At 41.6% G+C, this 13340-nt stretch overlaps 1 protein-coding gene across 5 annotated transcripts in view; it reads right to left on the reverse strand.

Moving 5' to 3' along the window:
• Window positions 1–13340, reverse strand: part of ME3 (malic enzyme 3) — a 128713-nt gene that overhangs the window by 14312 nt on the left and 101061 nt on the right. For all 5 annotated transcript variants that reach the window (XM_032991102.2, XM_032991103.2, XM_032991100.2 and 2 more), the window contains one exon: window positions 2272–2381. In XM_032991102.2, coding sequence (XP_032846993.1) covers window positions 2272–2381 — 110 coding nt within the window. The remainder of the gene's footprint in view (window positions 1–2271; window positions 2382–13340) is intronic.

Consider the following 13340-nt stretch of genomic DNA (forward strand, 5'->3'; position numbering starts at 1 on the left):
ATCTCATTAATCACTGAAAACACAATTTGCATTGAACTCACTTTTTGAAGTAGGTAAGTCATGAGACACCAGCATGTTAGAAAAGAGCAAGCCTGAGGCAAAACCAAAGAACAGGAGGGTTTAAGTGAGCAAATGGCACTTCCTACCTTTCTTACATCATCTGGGGATACAGAGGGGTATATTAGGGTGGGTAAATCAGACTACTCATCCCAGCTTCAACTCCATTAATCTCTGACATGACTCTAAGACAGAGTTAACTGATCAGATCCCAGGTACATCAGCTTCCCAAAGGTCCCCAAAACTTATTCCTGACTACGACAATGGCTTGGAATCCCTTTTTCTTTCTGACAGTTACACAAAAGAGCCTGAAACAGTGGCTTGCTTCCCTTGACTCATCTCTTGTCTGTGCAAAAGATCAGCAGGATTTCTTTTATTATCTTCTGCTGTAAAACCAGTGCCAGCTAGATGCTTTATTTAAGAACATAAGGGAGTTTAGTAAGAGGTAAAATCCTATTGTTTTAGCAGGTGGGCCTCTGAGGAATTTTCAGGGGGCTCGACATCTCCCATGCACGGTCACAGACATCTAACTGGGGAGAAGCAGACAAGGTCCATTTTATGGCAATGCCGTTTTACAGCATCTCCCTAGACGTGGTTTGCCCCTCTGAGGGAGTAATTTCCAGGAACTGTCTGAGGCATTTAGCTATGACGTATGGCCAAAAAATATTATAAAATAGCCTCCTGCTTCCCACTCAGAATCTTCAGTTTTGCTTTAATATCCTCTTTGTCTTCTCCTTGTCTCTCTAAGAAACCACTCCTATTCACTAAGAAACCATTTCAATTCACTCTAGCTCCCTCAAGAAAACCTACATCCAAGCTCACAGATCTGCCACATTGCTTGGTCTCTTTTCTTTTCAACTGTTGAGACCCCTTCCACCTGCAGAGAAAGCAACTAATCCACAATAAATCTTTACATCATCAGCTTGTTATTATGGGCTTCATCTGTCCATCTCCAGAAAAGTTCTTGGCTCCTCCATTCAAGGCTTCCATTCAAAAATGTATCTCCCTTTTCTGTGCTCCTCTCTCCACTGAAAGTTTTTGTGGGTAGCAAGAAAACCTAATGAGTCTTCTTTTACAGGAGAATCTATCTCACCTTCACTGAAATGCCTCTGTTTCTAAACCCTCTTCATGAAAGTATCTTTGAGCAGGACTGTGCATCTCGTCGTGCCAGCCATACTCCTGCAAGCCAGGGTCTTACTCCGTCTTGTGCCATGACAGATATGAACAAGCTGTTACACACACTGCCAAATCTTGCTAGATGGGTAGCAGATGCAGAAATACTGCTGGAGAGTCTGTTCCCAAAAGAACGAGCATTGTGTGAAAAATGACACAGGCATTTGTTTCAGTCTCTTTCAAGTACAAGTGAGGACAACCCCAACTGACTGCAAATAATTAAATCAACAAACCTTGGAAATTTCTGCATGTTGCAAGCAGGACTAGACAAAAGAAGAAGAGATGAAGGGGCTCACAGGAGAAGAACTGGTTACTTGTCATCACTTGGGAAGATCCCGCCTCAGTTGGATGGGCAAACAGCCCTTCCAATGGTTTAAATTAAAGTCAGCACCAGACCAGGATGCCACCAATACACAGCTTGCATCCCGCTGTGCATTTGAGCAATTCTGCTGACTGCTGAGCCTCACAGGTCCTGAGAGACATGCTGGTTATAACCCCAGCTTTGTTGCTGTCATTCCTCTTTGGTGCTGGAAGAGTTATGTTAACCACTCTACAGGAGAACGCATCTGTTCTCAGCTTACTGTGGAGTTAGCATCCATGGAGAGGAAAGATGCTAGTCTACCTTTTTGTATGTGCATGTAATAAGGGGGATAACAATAGAGCGACAATGCCAGGATCAGCTAATGATCACCTGGCTTATGGAAACTGAAAGGCTTGCATAATTGTTAAAATGTCATCATTGCTTTAGCTGAACTCTATAAAATTCATGGAACTCTAAATTAACTTAATAATCTAAAGCACATGATCCATTTTCTCCCCTGAACAATATTTCTGCAGTGAACAGTTAAATTCCTAAAAACAATAGGGACTCACTTTTCAACTTAGACTGCTGTGATTTTGTCTGTATTTTTAAATGCTTATGTGTAAACTCTAAAATTTATGACACATCTGAGTATTGTATAATAAACAATCTTGTGATCTTAATCACCTTTCCTCATGACAAGGTGAAGGTTAAATTTGCATTTTCATAACAGTACTTACCTTGAATATCATCATTGAATGTGCAGTATCTGTTGCGGTATTTATTGAGGAGACGAAAAGCGTTAGCATTTGCAAAATCTTCAAACTGGATCAGACAATTCATGCCATACCTGCAAGTTAAAGGGCTATTAAAAATGGATAAAAATAATTCCACAACATAGGATGATATATACATCCTTTACCAGGACAATGTAGGTAGAGACTCTAGTGCAGAGGTAAAATTATCATAAGAGAAATATATCACAGTAACAGCAAACAGGATCACACCCTTCCCAAGGTCTATACACTCAGAAATGTGGAGTCACCAAGTATAAATTACATTCATAATTCAGAGGGATTCTATATACTTATATATATGCATATGAATCTTTACACTATTGGTACAACAAATTTTCAGTGGCATATTTACCGAGGAGCTTCTCAGAGTGAAGGAGATGCTCTTTTGCAAAGGAAATTGCAACTGCCATGTTGAAATACAGCAAATCTGACTGCAAAGGGAGTGTAGGTTAAAGGGACACCAACAAGTGCCCACTTCAACTGTAGGTCATCAAGAGATGAGAAAAAACCTGCTCGTAGGATCTCATGGACTGAGTACTTCATGGTGTGATTTCATAGCCACTTTTTTGTGCTTTGGAAATGTTTCCACTGAGCTGCTTTGCAGGAAACCAGAACGCAATGACAGCCAGTGACCCACACAGCCAAAAGGGAGGAAATAATTGCAGACTTTCCATAATTGTCCAGTAATATCAGGGCAAGTGTGCAGTTTCTAAAAATGGGGTAATATTCAGACTGCTTCATATCTATACACTTTCAATGACTCTAGGCTGAATTAAAGCTTTGCAAATAAAATCTAAAAGGGCCACAAGTACTCTTTTCTCTCACATAAATGTGATAGGACAGTGGGAGAAACTTGGGGAATGAGTAATGCAATTATTATCAACCTCTGGGCTGCAGGCAGGTGAAAGGGCTCTAAATAGCTGCACTGTGTTAGAGACTTGAGCCTCTCTGGGGCTGTAAAGGGTGCAGAGGCAGCATCACCTTACATACCTCCCATTCAGACCTTCCTCCTTTGCCACTGAAATCTGAGGTAGGGGACACCCCTGCTTTAAACTAGAAATTGATACTGGATAAAACACACTCCATTTGATAACCGTGGCTCCTGTCATGAAAAGCTCTTTTTATGGCACTCGCAGTGCAGGCAGTCAGGCTCTCCTGGAAGGGCCTTGAGTTTTTTATTATTATTATTTTCCATTTCAAGTATGTCTGTCAGCAAGGAGACAGTGATAAGCACATGCATTGTGCTCTTTTATTTGTTTGCCATGAGAAACTCTTGCTGCATAAACCCTCTAGTCTCAAAAAAAGGAAAAGGATTGGCTCTTACACTTGCTTCACATACTCTGTGCTTGCTTTTAGAAAAGCACCACAATGGGAACAGACTTTGTAGTAGGGACTGTTGTGGTAGGACAAGGGGTAATGGTTTTAAACTAGAAGAGGGTAGATTCAAACTAGATATAAGGAAGAAATTTTTTATGATGTAACACTGGCACAGGTTGCACAGAGAGGTGGTAGATGCCCCATCCCTGGAAACATTCAAGGCCAGGTTGGACGGGGCTGTGAACAACCTGATCTAGCTGAAGATGTCCCTGCTCCTTGCAGGGGGGTTGGACTAGATGAGCTCCACAGGTCCTTTCCAACCCAAACCATTCTATGATTCTATGAATTGTGTGAGAGCTGTGTATGACTCTTTTAGATACAAAAAGCTCAGATTCAACTCAGTGCCTCACTAGTTAAATCTCCCCATATCCTACTAAGCTCAATATTTGCAAAATAATAGTATCTGCAAAAAATTAAATGAAAAATTATGCGCTTGGCGTCTCTGTTGAATCAGGGACAGAGAAGCTGTGGAAACTTTTCTATGGGGTCTGCAATGCAGTGTCACCCCCTGAGAGAAGTGTCACTGCTCTTGTCACCAAAGAGCATCAGAACAGGGCACGTCCACCTTAGACAGCCACGTATTCAGAGATCCTTGACTGCATACAGCACAGCTCTGTGCCAGAATGCGGTGCTGTTTCCCTTCTCCTGGGCACCTTTCAGATCTCTTCAGCTTCTCCTTTGGTGGTGCTGGGAATGGATGTGGCACACCTGCAAGGGGGAACGTGCCATAGCGGGTGTTTTTCTTCCCAGCGAATGTAGAATCCAATGACTGAGGGCATCTTTGATTTACCTCATATGCAGTCTGGGTACCTTTCGACTACCTGGGTACCATCACAGATGGACTACCATGCCCAGTCCCCACCATATGCAGTCCCCCAATCTCTCCTGAAAGAGAATACAGTGCAGAGGGGGTTAAAATTTTTTTTCAACATTAGTCTGTATTTATTGTGTGCCACGTGATAGCTCCTACTTTATGAAGCATACTTACTCCCCACTCTGCAATGTCAGCGTCCGGTGAGCTCTCTCTAGGTAGGCAGATGCCAGCATGACTGCTCATACTGGCCAGAAAGGCAGCAACTTCTTGTGCTGTTTACTGTGCTGAAAGGAGCAACAAAAGAGCCCTGTCCAATACCTCTGTTGCAGCTGTACCACAACTCTCACACTGGATATGGAGGTTTAGGCATGGATTTTCCAAGGGAACAACAGGCTTTGAAATTCAGCAGGATCTAGAAGCTCAGGAGGGGAAATTCCAGCTTGTCACACTTCAAGGGCAAAAAAAGTCCTAGAAAAGGGACTGGACAACTGCTTCCATTGGTTTTGTGACTTTGAACTGGACAAATTATTTCCTATACCCTATACAACAGGCCACGTTACACAGCTGAACAGTAACTAGAGTCTATTGAAATTTTGCACTTCTTTTTATAAGATGTTTTTAAATTATCCCCAGTGTGCTGCTAGCTACAAGTTACACTGAGTATTTGAGGGACAAGCTGCTTATGCACTTTAAGCCTCCTCACTGCAGATTCTGGCAGCTATCAAGGAGACATCCAGTATCAAAGTTTCTTATGAAATGCTGAGCAACACTCTGAAAAGCAACAGATGAAGATTCCCAAGTCTCTTTCTCTGTGTAAACTCTTGGAAGTCAAAGTGAACACTGGATATCCAAGGAATTTGTACAAGTAAACAATACAAAATGTGCCTGTGAAAATCAGTTTTCTAATGCACAATCCCCTTATCCATCATTTGAATGTGTAAGGAAAACATGGCTAAGAGGGAGATGACACACCATCCAGAACATCTGCTAACACCTCACAGCAAAGAATTAGCAAATCTTTAAGCAACTTCAGTTGCTATAGAAACTGTTTCTCTAACACCAGTCTTATTATTTATTTGTATTACTGAGGAAGTATTATTACTGACTTGCTTAATAAAATCAGCGATGTCATCCAGCATTACTGTATGTGTGACCAGCTCTCCAAAAATCATAAGGGTAGGTGGGTGGGTTTCCCTGACTACAGACTCAAATTTGCAAGAGTACAAACCTGAATATTTTTTTTTCCCTTTTGAGCACAGAATTCTGTCCTCACTTCACATTCGTGGTCTGCAGCATGAGACAGTGCACAGTTACTTCTACTTATTTTTGTCTTTTTTATCAAGGAGAGCAAAAGTATGGTGGCCCATAAACACTTCATTTCTTTTCTTCCCCCTCAGTATGACAGGACAGTGCTGGAATGCAAGCTTTCTTCACTAAGCTTTTTTTTTTTTTTTTTTTTATGATTGCTTTTTTTTTCTCTGCAATATGTCCACCAAGCTTTTTAAAGTATAAATCACACTTTTGAGCCTATGTGAGCCTTTGCATAATGTGAGAACTAAAATTTTCACTAATAAAGACCACAGATTAGTCATGCCAAGACCCTAAGACTGGATGCTTTAAATGGAAGAATCAAATATTTCAGACTGACAGTTAAAGAGGGGAATCTCAGGATGATGATCCTAGTCCTCAGGGACTACCCACCTTCCTGGGGTTTTGAGAGGACTTCAAAGAACTTGTGCTGCTCAAAGTCACTGAAATGAAATATGTATTAGGCAGCTGACTTACTGAGCCATCTTAGAAATCCACCAGTTAATGCTTACTGCTCTTTCCTAACGGCACTTTGGTGGCTGTGTACAATGCTCCATCTTGGGATGACCCGGGCAGCCTAAGGATAAACTTAGCAAGAAGTATGAACAAAGCAGTTGCTGGGGCCATTTGCAGTAACAACCTTGTGAGTGTCAACATGATGACTCAGTTCTTCTGTCCTTCCTAACAGCACAGTAACTCAAGATCCGTGTAACCTATTTCATCCCAAAGGAATTCAGAGTGCTATACAAAGAGTATTTGGATAGCATCCAAAAGTAAAATGTAGCCAACTTGGGACTGGAGCACGGAAGTGCTTTAATATGCAACAATGCTAAAAAAAAAATCCAACTCAGGAGACAAGGTGGAGAATACTTGTTACTTCAAAGGGAAAGAATGGCCAGAGAGCTGCTACTTGTATTGGAATTCAGCCAACAAAATGCAGCACAGAATGAGATTTTTTTCTACTATCTTTACATATTTAAAAGTTGGCTGTATGATGCCCAGCTAGAGAATTCTGGCTGCCTTCTCAGACAATGGAGAAGAAGAGGCATGTCCAATAGCAACTTCCTTTGAACTAGTCTAGGTGGAAAATGGAAGTAGATAACATCTCTGGATATGCCTCTTTCTCCACAGTCTCTGTAAAGACAGACTAAGATGACCAACTTAAATTTAGATGTCTTAACTTTAGACACCAAATTAGGAGAGATAATCTAATGTTATTTAATTATCACAGCTGGTTAGGAAGATCTTAAATATATGTCATGCACCCCAGGTCACTGGCTTACCACCCTTTCATCAACTGTAATGCTTTATTGTCCTTCAAAGCTTGTAATTTCTTTACTGATCTTCTCTATAGAAATTGCTGTGCTCCATCCCTTGTGTATGGTATCCAAGAGGTCATCTTTCAGGGTACATTCATGATGGAATGAAATATACTGGCCAGTCTCCCCTCATCACATTTTTAAAATGAAAACTGGATTTTGACAAAACTGATTTTGTACAATTGTTGTGTTTCATTGGAAACATTGTAGTTTTCATTAGGAAACCAAAATTAACAATTTCTTGTTGAAGGAATCATTTTTAGTGAGGTATGCTTTTGTCTAATCAGCTAAGAAATTTTGCTCTGTTTAATTTGTGAGATCTGATATGAATGCAATCCAAGTCAGTACACACCAAAGCACTTACACCATGCTTGCCATCTATAGGTGTAGGATGTCTCTTTTTAGAAAAAAATATTGTAAAGTGAGTATTTGAACAAGGATTTCTGAAGATCCCCTCTGCCACATTTAAATATCCTTAAATTTGTGGCTAGAATTGAAGAGAGATCTTGCAAACTGCTGTGGTAGGAAGAGGCTCATGAGGTCAGTCTGCTTGGCTTGTCGCCAGTTCTCATAGATTCTTCCATGCTTCCACTGATCCATGTGACTCACCTCCTAACTTTGAGCTCAGAGCCTGAAGCAGAGTTTGAAGCCAAGAGCAGCAGGTCACATCAGGACTGAATGTTTTCCAGTCCAGGAAAAGCATGGCCAGCTAAGGTTGGCTCTTTCCACTAATTTCATCCTGACTGTCAATGACTCATCTTCTCTAGAGCATTCTATCATCTTCTAGGCATCTGGGGCATTAGTAGGTAAACATCCAGGATCTTGCTGCCTTTATCTAAAAGGAAAACTCAGATGTAGACCATCAGGATTTCAGGCTGACAAGGTACACTGAAACAGAGCAAGTGCCAATCTCCAGTTTGGCTTCTTCCATTCCCCAGTTCTTCCTCCCTGCCAAAAGAAGATTTTGGCTTCTGACTTTCTGATTTTGGATTCAAAGCTGTTCCCATTCCTCTTGGGGACACTGAAGCGTGCATTTCTTGGGATGTCTGCAGTCCTACATCTCCTTGTAGAACTGGAGCTTTTCCCTTAGCATGAGTAATTCTTATATTTGCAAACTGTGGAAAAGGATGTTTGGACAGTTCATTTCTGTACCTCTCTGACAGAGGTGGTTATGAAAGAATTCAGACATGCTGGATAGAAATGGGGAGAGACTATAACAAATGAAGTCTTTTATGGTCACTAAGTATTATCCAGGTTAATGTCTTAACACCCACTCCTCGACCACTACAACACATTCACACTTTTCACCAAAAAATTAGACCTTTCGGAGTTACAAACCAAACTCCGCTGCGCTGGTTTCTTGTACGGCAGGTTAATGTGAGGTGCAAACTCTGATATCCTTTGCCGAGGGCTCTGTGTTTTTTTCAGATAAAACATTGACTGTAATTTCTCTCTAAAAACAGTTCTTCACTTCTGTCCTCATGTCATCACAGCTACAATATCATTAATACTGAAACTTGTAACTTTTGCCACTACAGGAATTATTATTCAATACTGTCACCATGCCTCCTGGTTCACTGCTGTCTGCCAGATCTGGGGACCCTGTTCTCTACCATCTCTGGAATTAATTTAGATATTTTATAGAATTGGAAACAAAAAGATGTACTTTTTCAGTGTTTCCTCATCAAAAAAATCACTAGTCTTTAACGATAAAGATTATATTGCTGTCTCATTAGTTTGCATATTTTTGACTTTTTTGCTGTAAGTAATTATGACCCAAATTCTAGCTTTCCCTCCCTTCCATTGCAGAAATTCCCTGTAAAAATAGCCTCACTGGGAAATGCTTTATAAAATGCTCCTATACACTCATTTTAGTCTGATCTCCAGATCTTGCCTAGCAAACTTTGCACAAACAGTATTTGTAATGAAATAATATACTATTGACCAAAATAATAGTGTAAGACTGTCACCCTAAGGAAGGATGACTCTAGGAGCTAAACACATACAGTATTACAACTCTGTTGTAAAAATTACCACCTGAAAATCTTTATTATGAAATTATTCCATTTCCTGGAAAACAAAGAAGCATGGGGTTCACACTTTCTTTATCACTGTACTGTTGTTTTGGTACTGTTACTATCAACCTAGAACTACATGGAATCTCTGGGCTATGCTAACAAGAAAGATGCTGTTAGTGAAGTCTGAAGCCCCTGCAGAGGATGACAGACATCTCTCTTGGATGAGCATGAAGTGTGGAACAAAAGAGCATGAATCCCAGAAGAGGGAGGCAGATGTTTTCCTGATGACATTGCTTTTAGTTTCTTTATTCAAAAGACTTCCCGATTGCCTAAACAATCTAATTATGCAACTTTGTTCTTTCATCCTCATTTGTACGTACCTTTTTGAGTTCATCCAGTCTCATTATAAGCCATGAGGTCAGAGAGGAAAAAATTCATGAGGCAGCATTTGAGAAGCATCTGACCAAAATTGCACAAGTCAGAACTTCAAGGGTGGCCTGAGGACCTGTGCAGCACCTTTTCTGATCATTATCAAAATGACATTTTTTTTTCACCATGAACAGGGAGTATAAAACATTCCTACATGCATGGAAAAAACTGTATTTGCAAGAAGGTCCATTTCCTTTATGAAAAGAATCACAAGAAGGAGGTGAAAATCCTTGTCTGAATTTGGCATTTTATAGCACTGTTTTCAGTTATTCATGATGTAAGGAATCTGCTTTGATGCACTGCAACTCCTACTCACAGTCTCAGATAAAACCAGGCAGAGAAGAACCAAATTGTCCCTGCCCTTGTCTTTGAGATCTTCTTACTGCTGCTTGATACACTAGCGACCAAAGTTCTTGTTTCCAGGAAAAATGAAATTTTTCGTAAAGGAGCTCATCATCAGAAAAAAATCATGCTTGGCAAGTGATCATCATTTAGGACTGGAAAAACAAAGTCCACTTTAGGAAGTTGAACTTTAACACTAGCACCTGAGCCTGGTCAGTGTCCCAAGGCCATTCCTACTGTTAAATTATTAGCGTAATCCTTGGCTGGCTTCTGGTTAGACGAGCCATACTCTGCCATAAAATTCCTGTCCACAGTTTAAGGGTTAGTTTGGTCAGACACCTCTTCAAGACACCAGCTGAAAGCAGCCCTGCAGAGAAGGACTTGGTGGTACTGGTGGATGGAAAGCTGACTATGAGCCAGCAACGTGCACTCACAGCCCAGAAAGCCAACTGTGCCCTGGGGTGCATCAAGAGCAGTGTGGGCAGCAGGTTGAGGGAGGGGATTCTCCCCCTCTGCTCTGTTCTGGTGAGACCCCCCTGCAGTGTTGTGTCCAGCTCTAGGGCCCCCAGTATAAAAAAAGATGTGGACCTGATCAAGCAGGGGAGACCTTATAGTTGTCTTCCAGTACTTAAAGGGGGCTACAGAAAAGATGAGGAGGGAGGGACTATTTATCAGGAAGTATAGGAATAGGACAAAGAGTAACGGTTTTAAACTGAAAGAGGGTAGATTTATATTAGATATTAGGAATAAATTATTTACCGTGAGCATGATGAGACACTGGCACAGGTTTCCCAGAGAAGCTGTGGCTGCCCCCTCCCTGGAAGGGTTCAAGGCCAGGTTGGACAGGTCTTTGATCAACCTGGTCTGGTGGAAGGTGTCCCTGCCCATGGCAGGGGGGTTGGAACTAGATGATCTTTAAGGTCCCTTCCAACCCAAATCATTCTATGATTCTATGATTCAGAGAAATAAAAGGCAAGTCATTCCCACAAGGTCTTTACAAACTGAGTTTTCACAAACAAGAGTGAAGTAAGACTAGACTGTTGTCCTATCTGACACCAAGGTTGACTCAAGGCACAGAACAAGATATGCTTTCATCTACATTAGAAATAGAGACAGAACCAGCAATCTTAAATGAGCAAACACTGGTGCCAACCTAAGAAGAGACTTAGAGGGAAAAAAGCACCTTTGTTCATCCCATGGAAAATGGGTGCAAGGCCCAGGCTCATTCCTGCTATTGGAGATCCAGTTTCTTCCTACTTGTGAGTCTGCTGACAGCTCGAGTGGCAGCTCTGGTGTGGTTGTTGGGCTCTTTGAAATAGGCAGGGATACACAAAAGCATAAGTACATCTCAGAAGGCTAAGGCCTTTCTACTATTATTCATGTCTCAGAAATCTTGTGTCAGGATTGCACTGTTTGCGTATTTGTATGTGTTTCTGGCCAAGAAGAGGAAATCCAGATAGGTAAAGAGACAACAAGAAGACAAGTTTACTACTTGGAGGAATGGGGCCAGGCAAATGCACTGTTGTTTACCAGGAGAGCTTACAACATTTGTGTGCTGACAGGCTGCAGATGTTACACTTAACATCAGAAAAAGCCTTTCATTTTTAAGACTGCCACACAGCTAAGAGGAAGGCAAGTTTTCATTTAAAAAACTGACAATGAAAACTAAAATTCTAGGAAATTAAAGTTGACCTTCTCATTCTGAGTCCACTGAAGAAAACCTTCAAACCCTCATTCAGTACCGTGATGTGATTTAATAGCACTACTTGTATCACTCATTAAATAGTTCTAATAGCATTAAAAGGAGACATAAAGAGGTAAGTTAGAAAACATAATCATATCTTACTTTGTTTTGAAATGGAAATGTAATGAGTAAGGTTCATTGATTGCCAAGTTAGTCACCGCATGTCGAAAGTCGGACCCAATGATCCACATTAGAGGTCATGACTGTTACAGCCAATGTAGCAGTCATGATGGTTGTCATGACAAAAAATGCAATTGCTTTTATGCTAGAAGATGTGTTTTGAGCCAACAGTTGGGAGTTTTGCAAAACCTTGTGGCCTTTCGTATTGTAGACAATACAAAATTTAGAACTGGGGTCCTAATCCCATGCCAGGGAGATGCATCATGAACCCAACAGGACCTGCTGCCTGCCTCACCATCATCTTAGGATGCAGACAATTTCTAATGTTGGGCAGGAGTCCAACTAGGTTTCTGCCAACATAAACACAGCCACCAGGCTCCAAAGCATAAAGCCTGCTGTGGCTTCAGTGAGTGCTAAGTCAATAAAAGTGACCCTTGAAACACAAAGATAGCAGGAAATTCCTGAATCTCGCATTACTGAAAGCTGTTGGGTATGCCAAGGATTGCATGCTGGCTATTCTTAGTCATATGCCCGGGCATCTGCTATGAGCTACTGTTAGAGACAGGACACGGGGCAAGATCAAGCCAAAATCAATCACAAAGTTATTGGAAAAAAATTCTTGAGAAATCATAGTCAACCTTCTTTATAGTCCTTACAGCAGAAATCCATCTCCACCAACTCTTTTGCACAGCATATCCAAGCACTAAAACCAGCACTGATGGCTGCTATGGCCATTCCTGAGTTTTTATGCAAAATGATATCATCCTCCTTGCAGTGGGTCCGAGGAAAGACTGCAGCTCAAGATACACGGCTTCTTAGGAGCAGGGCATAAGCAGGAAATGCAGCCGTATTAGCGCTGACCCTCAGATGTAGCTTCGAGCTATGCTCTGACAGACAAGGAATGGAGCCTCACCACCTGCTTTCCACGCAAACAGATCTCCAGCTACATCTTTCTGAAACCAGCTGTGGTAAATCTGGCTTAGGTGGAAAGCACAGACAGAAAGCCTCGGGCAGAAGGCCTTGCGACATCTGTAACCGTTATCCCAAAGGATCTGAAGGCAAGGTAACAAAAGTCCATTACCACAGTGATCGTGTAGCAGAACATCTGGAGCTCAATCATTCCTCAGTAGCAGAAAATCAAGCTAATAAAACCTAAATATTGTTCTTTGACTTTAAATATCGTCCAGTGGCTAAAAGCAGATCACAGGAGCTGGCTGATGAGCTCATCCCACATCAAACCTCGATGATGGACAGCCAGGGTGGCTCTTCCCATTACCATCACTTTTCCCTTCGGGATGGTGTCAGAGTCCCACTGGCCATGGTAACTGGGGTAGATGGGCAAGGAAAATATCCACCTTGTAGTGACATGAAGGGTGGGGGCAGTCTATACCATCAGCCCTGGTGAAAGTACGCAGGTCTCCTAACAGACACATAGATGCTGAGGAGGGACTTTAGGTGTTAGCAGCATTCCTCAAGGGCTTTGTGGAGGCCAGTGGTGCCTAGAGACTTAAGTTTAGTCTTTCAGGATCAATTAGCCAAGT

This window comes from Tyto alba, unplaced genomic scaffold (assembly GCF_018691265.1).
Source record: "Tyto alba isolate M040663 unplaced genomic scaffold, T.alba_DEE_v4.0 Super-Scaffold_2, whole genome shotgun sequence".
NCBI classification, from domain to species: Eukaryota; Metazoa; Chordata; class Aves; order Strigiformes; family Tytonidae; genus Tyto; species Tyto alba.